This window comes from Amblyraja radiata, chromosome 21 (assembly GCF_010909765.2).
Source record: "Amblyraja radiata isolate CabotCenter1 chromosome 21, sAmbRad1.1.pri, whole genome shotgun sequence".
Classification (NCBI taxonomy): Eukaryota; Metazoa; Chordata; class Chondrichthyes; order Rajiformes; family Rajidae; genus Amblyraja; species Amblyraja radiata.
In genome coordinates this window covers 28,558,334-28,571,885 of record NC_045976.1, presented here as the reverse complement: position 1 = coordinate 28,571,885, position 13,552 = coordinate 28,558,334, and the positions used below count along the sequence as shown (strand labels likewise).

The window sequence follows — 13,552 nt, the reverse complement described above, 5'->3', positions numbered from 1 at the left end:
GACACCCAAGGTCTAATTTCAAAAATAAACTTCCTTTTGGTACATCTCTGGAACATGAGAAGAAAAGTAGGAAATAGAAACTAAGAGCAAGAGTAGGCCATTAAATCCTTTTTATGTGATCATGACTGATCATCCAAATTCAGTACCCTGTTCAACTTTCTCCCCAAACACCTTGATCCCTCAACCCAAAAGAAAAATATCCATCAGCTTGAATATATTTGACAATTTGGCTTCAATTCTGTGATAGGGAATTTCATATATTCACATATTTTGGGGGAAGAAGGGCGTAACTGGCAGCTCAATGTTCCAGAGTATAGATGCTACAGGCATGATAAAGATCCAGGTAAGATATGAGGCGGAATTGCCTTTTTGATTAGGGAGGTCATTACTATAGTGCCCAGAGAGAATTTTCTTGGGCAACCATGCAGTGAGGTTTTGAGTAGAACTTCTAAATGGGGAAAGAATGATCACTTTGGGACTGCATTATAGTCTTCCCAATAGTCAGTATGCATTTGAAGAACAGGTGTGTCGGGAGATTGTAGATAGCTAAAGTAAAATAGGGTAGTATTAGTTGTAGATTTAAACCTCTCGTATTGACTGGGTCTACCAATGTGTAAAGGGCTTGACGGGGTGGAATTTAAGTGTCCAGGAAAGCTTCCTTAATCCATATATAGAGGCCCCTACTGAAGAGGCCACATCACTTGACCTCCTCAGGGACAGGATAGGGCAATTGACTAAAGTGTCAATGGGGAAGCGCATTGAAACCAGGATCTAGATCAGTTGGGACGGTGGGCTAAGTAATAGGAAATGGAATTTAACCCTTATCAAGTGAAAGGTATTGCACTTCAATTTGTCAAATCAGAGCAGGACCTGCACAGAAGATGCAGAGCCTTGGAAAGAACTGTGAGTTCTCTGAAAATGGCAAGTCCTTATGGATAGTATGGTGAAGAAGCCCTTTGGCATGCTTGCTTTCATTGAGTAGCATATTGAGTACATAAGGTGGCACATGATGAAGTTGTTGGTGAGACCATAAATATACAGTTCTGGTCACCGAGCTATAGGGAGGAAAGGGTGCAGCAGAGATTCATCAGGATATTACCTGGAATTGGGAGAAGATGGATAAGGTGAGACATTTTTCTTTGGAGCATAGGAGTGACCTTATTGAAGTGTACAAGATCATGAGGAGCGTGGATAAAGTGAACACTCAGTGATTTTCCCAGGATAGAATATTCTAAAACTGCAGTGAAAAGCTTCGACTAGTGAAGATTTTGTCCACGTTTTTATGGACAATAGATGCAGGAATATTGCAGGTCATGAAGCTAAATGTCAGTCGTAATCTCAGTGAATAATGAAGCAGATGTGATATGCCAAATACTTTTTTTAATTACTGCTTTTGTTTCTTGTGGGTTTGTTTTAAATGGCTGGATGACTGTCCCATCACCACTCCTCTTACTTTTTGTGGCATAACATTATTAGTTTTATTTAGAGCTATCACAACTTTTTATTGACACCATAAATCTGCCAATAAAAACATTTATCAGCACCGCTAAGGATACTCCAACTGACCAATACTAAGCTATTTGCCTCGTGCAGCACAGATAAAAACATAGAAACATAGAATATAGGTGCAGGAGGAGGCCATTTGGACCTTCGAGCCAGCACCGCCATTCATTGTGCTCATGGCTGATCATCCACAATCAGTAACCCGTGTCTGCCTTCTCCCCACATCCCTTGATTCTGCTAGCCCCTCAAGCTCGTTTAAATTCATCCAGTGAATTGCCCTCTACTGCCTTCTGCGGCAGAGAATTCCACAAATTTGCAACTCTCTGGGCAACAACGTTTTTTCTCATTTCAGTTTTAAATGGTCTCCCCTTTAACCTTGTTCCCTCCTTAAATCTGGTTCATTAGCCAATACTAAATTCAGAATTGCCTTCTCTCTGGTAGGCTCCAGTACAAACTACTCTAAGAATCTGTCTCGGAGGCACTCTACAAACTCCCTTTCTTGGGGTCCAGAACGAACCAGATTTTCCCAGTCTACCTGCATATTGAAATCTCCCGTAACTACAGTGGCATTATCTTTGTTACATGCCAATTTTAACTCCTGCTGCAACTTGCACCCTATATCCAGTCTACTGTTTGGGGGGCTGTAGATAACTCCCATTAAGGTCCTCTTACCTTTATAATTCCTCAATTCTATCCACAGCGACTCTTCATCGTCAGTCCCTATGTCATGCCTGGCAAGGAACTTAATTTCATTCCTTACCAACAGAGCTACCCCACCTCCTGTGCCCACCTGCCTGTCCTTTCAATAGGATGTATAACCTTGAATGTTCAGTTCCCAGTCCCGATCCTCCTGCAGTCATATATCTGTAATCCCCACAATGTCATATCTACCAATCTCTAACTGAGCCTCAAGCTCATCCACTTTACTTCTTATACTTTGCATACATATGTAATACTTTTAATCCATTAATCACCTCACCTTTCACATCAATTCCTATTTCACTTGGCCATACTCTCCTATCGCTTCGTGAGCTTTCTGCCCTGTTAATTCTGGTGTCTTTCTTAACTTTTCCCATACTCTCTTTCCCTTTAACTCCATCCTTGTATTTCCAATTTGTCGCTGAAGCAGCATTTCTTGTCAATCATTTCAAAGAACCCATGCTGTATTAGAGAAATTATATTAGATACATTTTGCCAATTATGTCCTTGCACTATATTCTGGGCAAACCCCATCAAGTAATTTGTACATTTCTTTTCAATTGTAATTTTAAAAACACTTGAGACGAAGCAAAATGTTTACATTTTATTATTATTATTATAATTATTATTATTATTAATTCTTTATTTCGAACAGAATAAAAGAATAGAAAGCAAGTGTGAAACAGCATACAAAAAATAAAACAAGAATATTTATAAAGTGTCATAAACAATATCTATAAATAAATGAAATCGTATGTGTCCGAAAAGGAGCAGGAAGAAGCCAAAGCTTATTAATTCCCACCCCTTATTCAACTGCTTGTAATTATCTTATACAAATTTAGCAGCTATAATTACACCACATGTACACCAGCAGCTATATGTACACCAAATTATTTACATTTATACACTAATCAAATATTTACAAAGCCATACAAAAAAGAAAAAAAAAGAAAAAACCCTCATATACTATACAGTATCTTAGTCATATATACAACCCATCACCCTATAATCACCCTTCCCAATACAATCAGTTTAACAAATATCCCACTCACAATCACCTATCCTCATCCCAATATCCTTTTAAAAAAAAGTGTTTTTGTACATCTTTTTAAAATGAATTATGTTTGTGCTAAGTTTTATCTCCTGTTCCAGACCATTCCACAAATTCACACCACAAATTCACACCACAGATTAGGATGGATTGAAGTAATATAATTTGACACCTTAAGGTAGACTAAGAAACAATTTATTTGTGCAATTAATTTGGTAAATAATTTTGTATTTTATTCATATTATGTCCTAAGTTTCCTTGCTGATGATTAAATAACTTTTCCTTTCGTCTAGGTTTAGCATATGCCATTTTGGCAAGTGTTCCCCCTGTGTTTGGACTCTATACTTCATTTTTTCCAGTTCTGTTATATATGATATTTGGGTCATCAAGGCATGTGTCAATAGGTACATTTCATTTATCTGTAACTACTTATTTGGTGTGCCATTAGGCAATCTTTCCATATGTATAATTTACGTTGTATGAAATCTTTAACATTAAAAACAAGTTATTGGTAAACCTCCAAGACTGTAAAGCTTTTGTAAGTTGAGGAACAGTATGTATCAAAGACTGCGCAAAGTGAGTGTAGTGTATCCCAGTATTTGAGGAGCTTATTGGTACCTTCAGTTATTACTTTCTTGTCTCTTCTGAGATTGTGACTCCATTGTTGGTTTTTTATTCCAGCATTCCGTTCCCACCTTCCACATTGAAGAGACCAAAAACAGATTTGGTTGACAAGTTTATTGCGCACATATGTCTGGTCTGCAAGCATGACCATGAGCTTATCATTTTCATTCTAAGTGTATATATAATGACGTATTTTGGCTGCAGAAATAGTTTGTTTTATTTATTATATTTTCCATGGAAAAGTACATGCATGTACATACAAAATGGAAACATTTTATAATTGCCCTAATGCAGTTATATTTATGGACTGGAGGCCTTTGTTGCCCATCTATTTAAAGGATACCTGGATGAGAATGTACAAGGTTACTAAGTTTGCAGAAGAGTCATTAGGAGGTATTGCAGATACTGAAAATTTGTTAAATTACAGCAGGAACTTGAATCTAAATGGCCGAGGAATAGAAAATTACTTTCAATTCAGGATGAGTGTGAGATGAATCAAGAGTGATTAATTGCCATACATACCGACAATGGAACAATTAAATTCTTGCCTATAACAGGCCTATAAACACACATAATAAACAAAAACAAGGTAAATTAATTACCCTAGTATTAACTCAAAAAAGCCCAAAGTCCAGAAGAGCCTCTCCCATAGGCTGGGTGAGTGGGCAAATGCATGGCAGATGCAGTATAATGTGGATAAATGTGAGGTTATCCACTTTGGTGGCAAAAACAGGAAAGTAGACTATTATCTAAATGGTGGCCGATTAGGAAAAGGGGAGATGCAACGAGACCTGGGTGTCATGGTACACCAGTCATGGAAAGTAGGCATGCAGGTGCAGCAGGCAGTGAAGAAAGCGAATGGTATGTTAGCATTCATAGCAAAAGGATTTGAGTATAGGAGCAGGGAGGTTCTACTGCAGTTGTACAGGGTCTTGGTGAGACCACACCTGGAGTATTGCGTACAGTTTTGGTCTCCTAATCTGAGGAAAGACATTCTTGCCATAGAGGGAGAACAGAGAAGGTTCACCAGACTGATTCCTGGGATGTCAGGACTTTCATATGAAGAAAGACTGGATAGACTCGGCTTGTACTCGCTAGAATTTAGAAGATTGAGGGGGGATCTTATAGAAACTTACAAAATTCTTAAGGGGTTGGACAGGCTAGATGCAGAAAAATTGTTCCCGATGTTGGGGAAGTCCAGAACAAGGGGTCACAGTTTAAGGATAAGGGGGAAATCTTTTAGGACCGAAATGAGGAAAACATTTTTCACACAGAGAGTGGTGAATCTCTGGAATTCTCTGCTACAGAAGGTAGTTGAGGCCAGTTCATTGGCTATATTTAAGAGGGAGTTAGATGTGGCCCTTGTGGCTAAAGGGATCAGGGGGTATGGAGAGAAGGCAGGTACAGGATACTGAGTTGGATGATCAGCCATGATCATATTGAATGGCGGTGCAGGCTCGAAGGGCCGAATGGCCTATTCCTGCACCTATTTTCTATGTTTCTATGGGGCATAAGTAAGGTGAATGCACAGATTTTTTCCCCCCCCGGGGATGGGGTATCAAAAAGTTGAGTGGATAGGTTTAAGATGAGAGGAGAAAGATTTTAAAGGGACCACAGGGGCAATTTCACCCAGAGGGTAATGCATATTGGAATGAGCTCATAGAAAGTGACCGAGTCAGGTATACTAACAATAAGGCATTTAAACACATTTGGCCAAATGCCTGCTTAGGAAAGGTTTAGTGGGGTATGGGCCATTGTGAGCAAATGGGACTAGCTTGAATGGGGCTTATTGGTCAACAATGATGCATTGTGCCGAAGGGCCTGTTTTTGTGCTGCATTATTTTGACTTGCATACAAAAATATAAACTCTTGCTGATGATGTTCATGACAATCAACCTTGTTTTAACATTTTCTTCTATCCTAGGCACATTTGCAGTTATAAGCTTAATGATTAGTGCAGTGGCAGTAAAACTTGTTCCAGATGATATGTTTGTGCATTCCTTGAATGCAACTAATAACTCCGACCCATTCGCAGAAAGAGATGCAATGAGAGTTAAAGTAGCAACGGCCACAGCTTTCTTATCGGGAATTGTGCAGGTAACAAAAGAGGAAAAAAAACTTAGATAAGAAATACGATGTAAACTTTTGTTATTATTATCCATTATTGTAAGCCGTTGATATTGTGTTGGAAATCTTACTGATGACCTGTGAATATTGACAAGAATTGGAACTTTGACTACAGGGGATGAAATTATAGGATTCAATTATTCTGATTTGTCCCATTCCCCTGGTTAAAGACTAATTGCCAGTGTAAAACTCCTGTGTAGGGAAATTAATAATTCCAGGTAAAATCTATTCTATTTAAATAGTGCTTGGTTTATTTCCATCCAATCATTATTTATTTTCTTCTTGAACAGCTCTGCCTCGGACTCTTACATTTTGGATTTGTCATTGTTTACCTCTCAAAACCTTTAGTACGAGGTTTCACCACTGCTGCAGCTACACACGTCTTTGTCTCTCAGTTAAAGTATTTTTTGGGCATCAAAACTAAACGATACAGTGGAGCGCTCTCAGTAATTTATGTAAGTATCCTAGTTGGATGTATTCTGTTAAATAAGGACATTTTGTTGATTGTCACAATCAGTTTTCATGGTTTAACTTTAAATACAAGTTTAACCAAGTGAAAGATCAAACTATCATGCTATTTAATCCACTCTTTATTTAATATTGTTGCTTCCTTTATGCCAGACATGAATCTATTTCCCTCTCTGCATTTAATTTCTCCTCTGAAACACGTCACATTCTAGGGCCAAAATCATTACAATTCATTTTGGGTGGTAGAGTTGCTGCCTCAGCACCAGTGACCCAGGTTCGATCCTGACTGCGGGTTCTGTCTGTATGAAGTTTGCACATTCTCCCTAAAATCTCCCCCCCCCCCCCAGTGTGTAGGTAGAACGAGTGTTCACAAGTGATTGTCGTCAACATGGACTTCGTGGGCTGACGGGGCTGTTTCCAAGCTGTATTTCTAAACCAAATAAAGCGAATTAAAATGTCACCATTTGGATTTTCAAGTGTGCTTTATTGATTTATTTTGTATTTGTAGACCTTTCTTGCTGTGTGTAAGAATATTAAGGAAGCTAATATAGCAACAATAATTGTTGGAGCAATTTGTGTTGTCTTCCTGTTTGGAGTGAAAGAAGTGAATGCCCGCTGCAAAGATAGATTTGTTGCTCCCATTCCTGTGGAGCTTATTGTGGTAAGTGGATTGATTCTTTTTAAACTTCACACTTGGGACTGAGAACATGTTTTTTTTTTAAATGCAATGAGATTATGTGATTTGAAGGCAGTGATTGAAAGAGTAGTGCGATCAAATTTAGTTGGAAGGGAAATAAATACTTTAAGGAATAATGTGTGGGGGTGGAAAACTAAAGTGCTGGAAGTATTCTGCAGGTCAGGCTACAGCCGAGGAGGGTGAATTGGCAATGTTTTAGATTGGTGATTTTACATTATAAGTGCAGGCCTTTAGGAGAATGCAGAGGGTGGTGGTGGGTGTGAGAATGATTGGGTGGCTCTTTCAAAAGATTTGATATGGGTATAAGGAACCATTAAGCCATTCTATGCTGTCACATTCTATAACTCTTTGAAATATCTGCAATGGAACTTGAACGAAAACTTTGAGTCCCAGCAAATGCATAATGACACTGAACTTCCAAGTCAACAGCATATCAAAACAGCCCAAAGGCAACTTTGATCTTGGTTTTAATTCCCTGAGTCCTGCCTTTTAGCTGTGAAAGCAATGGGATAGATTCTGCAACAACGGCACAAAAAATATTTGAAATATTGATTGTAACTTTTCTTAAATTTGTAGGTTGTTGTTGGCACTGGTGTTTCTGCTGGAATTAACCTCGTTGGCAATTATCAAGTAGATGTTGTTGGATATATACCTTCCGGGTACGAGGTGCACGTTGGAATAATTATTTAAGCCAGTCATCGGTTTCAAAATTCATAAAAATAAGCTAATAGTGTTGGATTGTATATGAAAAATCAAGACCACGTCTACTACTTGGATTGATAGATTAGTAAGAATGGGATGGAATTCTTACTATCCATCCCATTAAGGGGATGCTTTATTGCAAAAATAAGCGATGTTTCCCCAGTTTTCCTGCATTTGCCATTCGGGAGTAGTTTTCTCAGCATCTCTTTGGTGCATATACTTTTTTTCTGCATGTATGTCTCCCTATGATATGAGTAGAGGCAGTTGACTGCATGGTAAAAACAGAATTAATTGTTGAACAATTGATCAATGAATTGGTTTAAGCACAGTATAATGCGAGCCAACTAAATATTGCTCCTCGGTAGTACTGTTCAAACTTGTAGACAAAATAAAGGAATAGGATATCATTAACTTTATTTTAACGTGTGGGAATTGCAGGATCCTTGATTCTGTCAGTTGACAATCTTCTTGGCCAAATGATAAATGCTAATGCTATTACGGAGCATTATTGCCTCAAAGCTTTTAAATGCTGAGCAGCTAATATCCATGCACATTTTACTCTTTCAGATTGAGGACCCCTGTTCTACCTGACATCGATCTACTTTCTAAAATACTTTCAGATTCTATTGCAATTGCGTTAGTTGGATTTTCTATGACTGTATCAATGGGGAAGATATTTGCTCTGAAACATGGTTATACTGTGAATGGGAATCAGGTAATATGTTCACTCTTCACATTTGTGTAGATCATGCAATTTCTGCAATCAGTGTTAGGGCAATGTTAACTAGAAAATTATCAACCATAATGATATTTGAATCCTTTATGAACAGAAAATGTCAAATGTTGTACATAAAGTATTAATTTAGGAATTGATGTGGAAATTTGCATAAATTTAAATTTTGTACATTCTGCTTGAATCAACTGATGGCAAATTATTCCCAATATATCACTTCTGACGTTGCAAAACTTGTTTGTGGCCACACAAACAACTTTGAACTACTTTAGGCATACAAAATCTGTAATAGTAATGCTTGATACTGCTGCTCTGTGTCCACTTTTACAGAGAAGAAACATAGAAACATTGAAAAATAGGTGCAGCAGTAGGCCATTCTGCCCTTTGAGCCAGCACCGCGATTCAATATGATCGTGGCTTGATCATCTAAAATCAATACCCCGTTCCTGCTTTTTCCCCATATCCCTTGATTCCTTTAGCCTCAAGAGCTAAATCTAACACTCTCTTGAAAACATCCAGTGAATTGGCCTCCACTGTCTTCTGTGGCAGAGAATGCCACAGATTCGCAACTCTCTGGGTGAAAATGTTTTTCCTCATCTCAGTCCTAAATGGCCTACCCCTTATTCTTAAACTGTGACTCCTGGTTCTGGACTCCCCCAACATCAGGAACATTTTTCCTGAATCTAGCCCGTCCAATCCTTTAAGAATTTTATGTGTCTATAACATCCCCTTTCAGCCTTCTAAATTCCAGTGAATAAAGCCCTGTCGACCCATTGTTTTCATCATTTGTCAGTCCTGCCATCCCGGGAATTAACTTGAACCTACGCTGCACACCCTCAATAGCAATAATGTCCTTCATCAAATTAGGAGACCCAAATTGCACACAATACTCCAGGTGCGGTCTCACCAGGGCCCTGTACTATTGCAGTAGAAACTCCTTGCTCCTAAACTCAAATCCTCTCACAATGAAGGTCAACATGCCATTAGCTTTCTTCACTGACTGCTGTAACTGCGTGCTTACTTTCAGTGACTGATGTACAAGCACACCCAGGTCTCATTGCACCTCCCCTTTTCCTAATCTGACACCATTCAGATAATAATTTGCCTTCCTGTTCTTGTCACCAAAGTGTAAAATCTCATATTTATCCACATTATTCTGCATATGCCATGTATCTTCCCACTCACCTAATCTATCCATCACCCTGCAGCCTCATAGCATCCTCTTCTCAGCTCACACTGTCACAATCAGTCAACTTTGTGTCATCCGCAAGCTTGGAGATGTTACATTTAATTCCCTTGTCTAAATCGTTAATATATATTGTAAATAACTGGGGTCCCTGCACCGAACCTTGAGGCAGCCCACTAGTCAATGCCTGCCATTCTGAAAAGGACCCGTTAATTCCTATTCTTTGCTTTCCTGTCTGGCAACCAGTTCTTTATCCATGTTAATACCCTACCTCCAATACCATTTTGTACACTAATCTCTTGTGTGGGACCTTGTCAAAGGCTTTTTAAAAGTCCAGATACTCCACACCCACTGGCCTTCCCTTATCCAATCTACTTGTTACATCCTCAAAAAATTCCAGAAGTTTAGTCCAGCATGATTTCCCCTTCATAAATCCATGCTGACTTTGACCGATCCTGACCGTCTGTAGCTTACTTTTGCACTGGTATTTTATTTCATCCACATGTTTATAGACAGTAGACAATAGGTGCCATTCGGCCCTTCGTGCCAGCACCGTCTTTCAATGTGATCATGGCTGATCATCCCTAATCAGTACCCTATTCCTGCCTTCTCTCCATATCCCCTGACTCTTTAAGAGCCCTATCTAGCTCTCTCTTGAAAGTATCCAGAGAACCAGCTTCCACCGCCCTCTGAGGCAGAGAATTCCACAGACTCACAACTCTCTGTATGAAGAAGTGTTTCCTCGTCTCCGTTCTAAATGGCTTACCCTTATTCTTAAACTGTGGCCCCTGGTTCTGGACTCCCCCAACATCGGGAACATGTTTCCTGCCTCTAGCATATCCAAACCCTTAATAATCTTATATGTTTCAATAAGATTCCCTCTCATCCTTCTAAACTCCAGAATATACAAGCCCATCCGCTCTATTCTCTCAGCATATAACAGTCCCGCCATCCCGGGAATTAACCTTGAAAACCTACATTACACTCCCTCAATAGCAAGAATGTCCTTTCTCAAATTAGGGGACCAAAACTGCACACAACTGCTCCAGGTGTGGTCTCATTAGGGCCATATACAACTGCAGAAAGACCTCTTTGCTCCTATACTCTTGTTACATGCCATTTCCTTTCTTCACTGCCTGCTGTACCTGCATGCTTACTTTCATTGACTGATGAACAAGGACCCTTAGATCTCATTGTACTTCCCCTTTTCCCAACTTGACACCATTTGGATAATAATATGCCTTCCTGTTTTTGCTACCAAAGTGGATAACCTCGCATTTATCCACATTAAACTGCATCTGCCATCATAATCTTATTTAAAATTATCTTGTCGAACACGGTCAATGAGTCTTTATTCAAACCAGTTTGGATTGCCTTTGAAGCACTTGATAGGGCATCTCTTTTGCAGTGTCAGCTGTAACAAAATTATGGAATTTTCACTGTTTGTTTCATTATAAATCTGTGTGTGTTGCATAACCTTTCCTTTATGCCAACCAGAACAGGAATTTTACTAATTCTTCCCTTTTTTACCAGGAACTTATTGCATTGGGAATCTGCAATTTTATTGGATCCTTTTTCCAAACATTTCCTGTCAGCACCTCGATGTCCCGAAGCCTTGTGCAAGAGAGTACAGGTGGCAACACTCAGGTATAAACGTAGATTATTTTATCCCAGACATTAGCAAACATTAAGTAATTTTCACACTGGGTTATTTACTTCAGCCCTTGCAGGGAATGATTAAAATGGTGGTAGAATTCACTATTTAGCAGTTTCACAGGTGACAATGTGTTTGTCCTCCTATGGTCAAAACGATCCATATAATGTAGTGATTTATGATGATGGGTGGCTGTGGATAAGTCACTGACAACATCCTGAATCCTGTACCATTTTCAAATACAGGTTTATGCTTCTGTTCCACAACTTTCCTCTATAACCTGGGAGGCATTTTCCAAGTTTTGATCCTGTTGTTCTTAAATATTTTATATCTTCTTTGGATGGTAAATAATTGCTCATCAATGCTATTCATATATAATCTTTGAGTCTCACATTTTTTTTAAACTGATGCTTGGAATTTCTACCCCACGGTGCAGTTTATTATACATTACACAACAGAACTTAAAATATTTTCTGAATTTTGATCAGGTGCTCTATGCGTGGGTGCACCTGAGTCAAGTGGTGTAATACTCATTTCAATAGATACAGGTTTCATGCGTGGCGCATGCAAATATGAATATTCTGTGTTCACAGGAGTTGAGGCCTGACCTTGTTAATTAACAGGTTTGATCCCGTCTGGACTGCAGCCATGGAGTCCAAGTGGCTCCTCTAACTTTTCAGTGACTTGTAGTCGATACTTTCCTCACTCTGGGCTTGCCCTCCTTTGTCCCCCTCTTCCCTTGCAATATCACAATCGGATTGCTTATTAATCTTATTAAAGTATTATTTCCCTTTTAATCATTTTTCCATAGGTTTCATTAGAACTGCTGCGATACTGTATATCGTATGTAAAATTGTTCCCAGTTTTGTACCCGAAAAGGCCATTCCCAAGTTACAGTCTCACCATGGCAACTACAGAATTGAAATTTCAGTTTGATTTAATTTTTTTTATGAAAAATTAATTGATAGTAATAATATTTGGATTGTTATTAAAAACCTGTCCTTTAACGTTTGCTTCCTAGAAAGCAATCTGACCCTTTTTCTTTCTGGACACTCAACAGGACAAAGGTTATTGTACTGTTATTTTCTAAGGTCTATTACTCTTCATTTGTAACCTTCCTCCTTTAGAACATAGAAACATACAAATATATGTGCAGGAGTCAGCCATTCTGCCCTTCGAGCCAGCACCAAAGTGGATAACCTCACATTTATCCACATTAAACTGCATCTGCCATGATGATCTTATTTAAAACTATCTTGTCAAACACTATCAATGAGGCTTTATTCATTAAAGTTGTACAAGATCCTCGGTATTAGTGCTATTTTATGGGAAAACTACCGTTTGGATTGCCTTTGAAGCACTTGGTAGGGCATCTCTTTTGCAGTGTCAGCTCCTTGCCCAAAATAAACCAGTTGAATATGATCATGGCTGATCATCTAAAATCAGTACCCCATTCCTGCTTTTTTCCCCATATCCCTTGATCCCTTTAGCTCTAAGAACTAAATCTAACACATTAAACTCTCTCTATTTTCAACCTGTGACTGATTCTGTCTAAGCATCAGCTTTATTTTGTTCTTTTGTATACTTAATAATTTAGTTCTCCAACTGGCACCAGCTGAAGCCAAGTTTTAACGAGCTAAAATGTTAATTTATTTATTTTAATTAATGGCTCTAGTACTTTTATTTTAAATTCTCATAAATCTATATCAGCGGTGTGAATCTGACCTTGTATGTTTCAGTCCTTTTTTTCATTTATTTTCTAAATTCTTTGCTAAGGTCTGCTCCTTGAGAATGTTTGTGTATTTTTTAACATTATGCAATTGCAGTTGTCGACCTTGCTGAAAGCTGATCATTTCAATGCACTGGGCTATCTGATTAGTGACGTTAGAGGAGGAAGTAAAAGAGGAAAAGTAAATGCCTTTTAAGATTCCTTTAGTGTTTAGTAAATATGTTTTATCTGTCATAGATTGCTGGAGGAATATCGGCCTGCGTTGTGCTCCTGGTCATTGTTTCTCTTGGTTATCTCTTTGAACCTTTACCTCAGGTATGTCCAATATTACAGGGTTTTCAATTCCTTTCTCTATTGTAACTTTGCTAAAATATATTTA

General features: G+C 38.6%; 1 protein-coding gene across 3 annotated transcripts in view; it reads left to right on the top strand.

The window, feature by feature from the left end:
• slc26a5 (solute carrier family 26 member 5) overlaps nt 1-13,552 on the top strand; it is a 54,686-nt gene that overhangs the window by 15,032 nt on the left and 26,102 nt on the right. For 2 of the 3 annotated variants that reach the window (XM_033039869.1, XM_033039870.1), the window contains exons 4-11: nt 3,547-3,657; nt 5,802-5,974; nt 6,295-6,459; nt 6,981-7,133; nt 7,746-7,828; nt 8,439-8,586; nt 11,324-11,437; nt 13,411-13,488. In XM_033039869.1, the coding sequence (XP_032895760.1) occupies nt 3,547-3,657; nt 5,802-5,974; nt 6,295-6,459; nt 6,981-7,133; nt 7,746-7,828; nt 8,439-8,586; nt 11,324-11,437; nt 13,411-13,488 (1,025 nt within the window). The remainder of the gene's footprint in view (nt 1-3,546; nt 3,658-5,801; nt 5,975-6,294; nt 6,460-6,980; nt 7,134-7,745; nt 7,829-8,438; nt 8,587-11,323; nt 11,438-13,410; nt 13,489-13,552) is intronic. The other variant, XM_033039871.1, reaches the window with a different exon arrangement.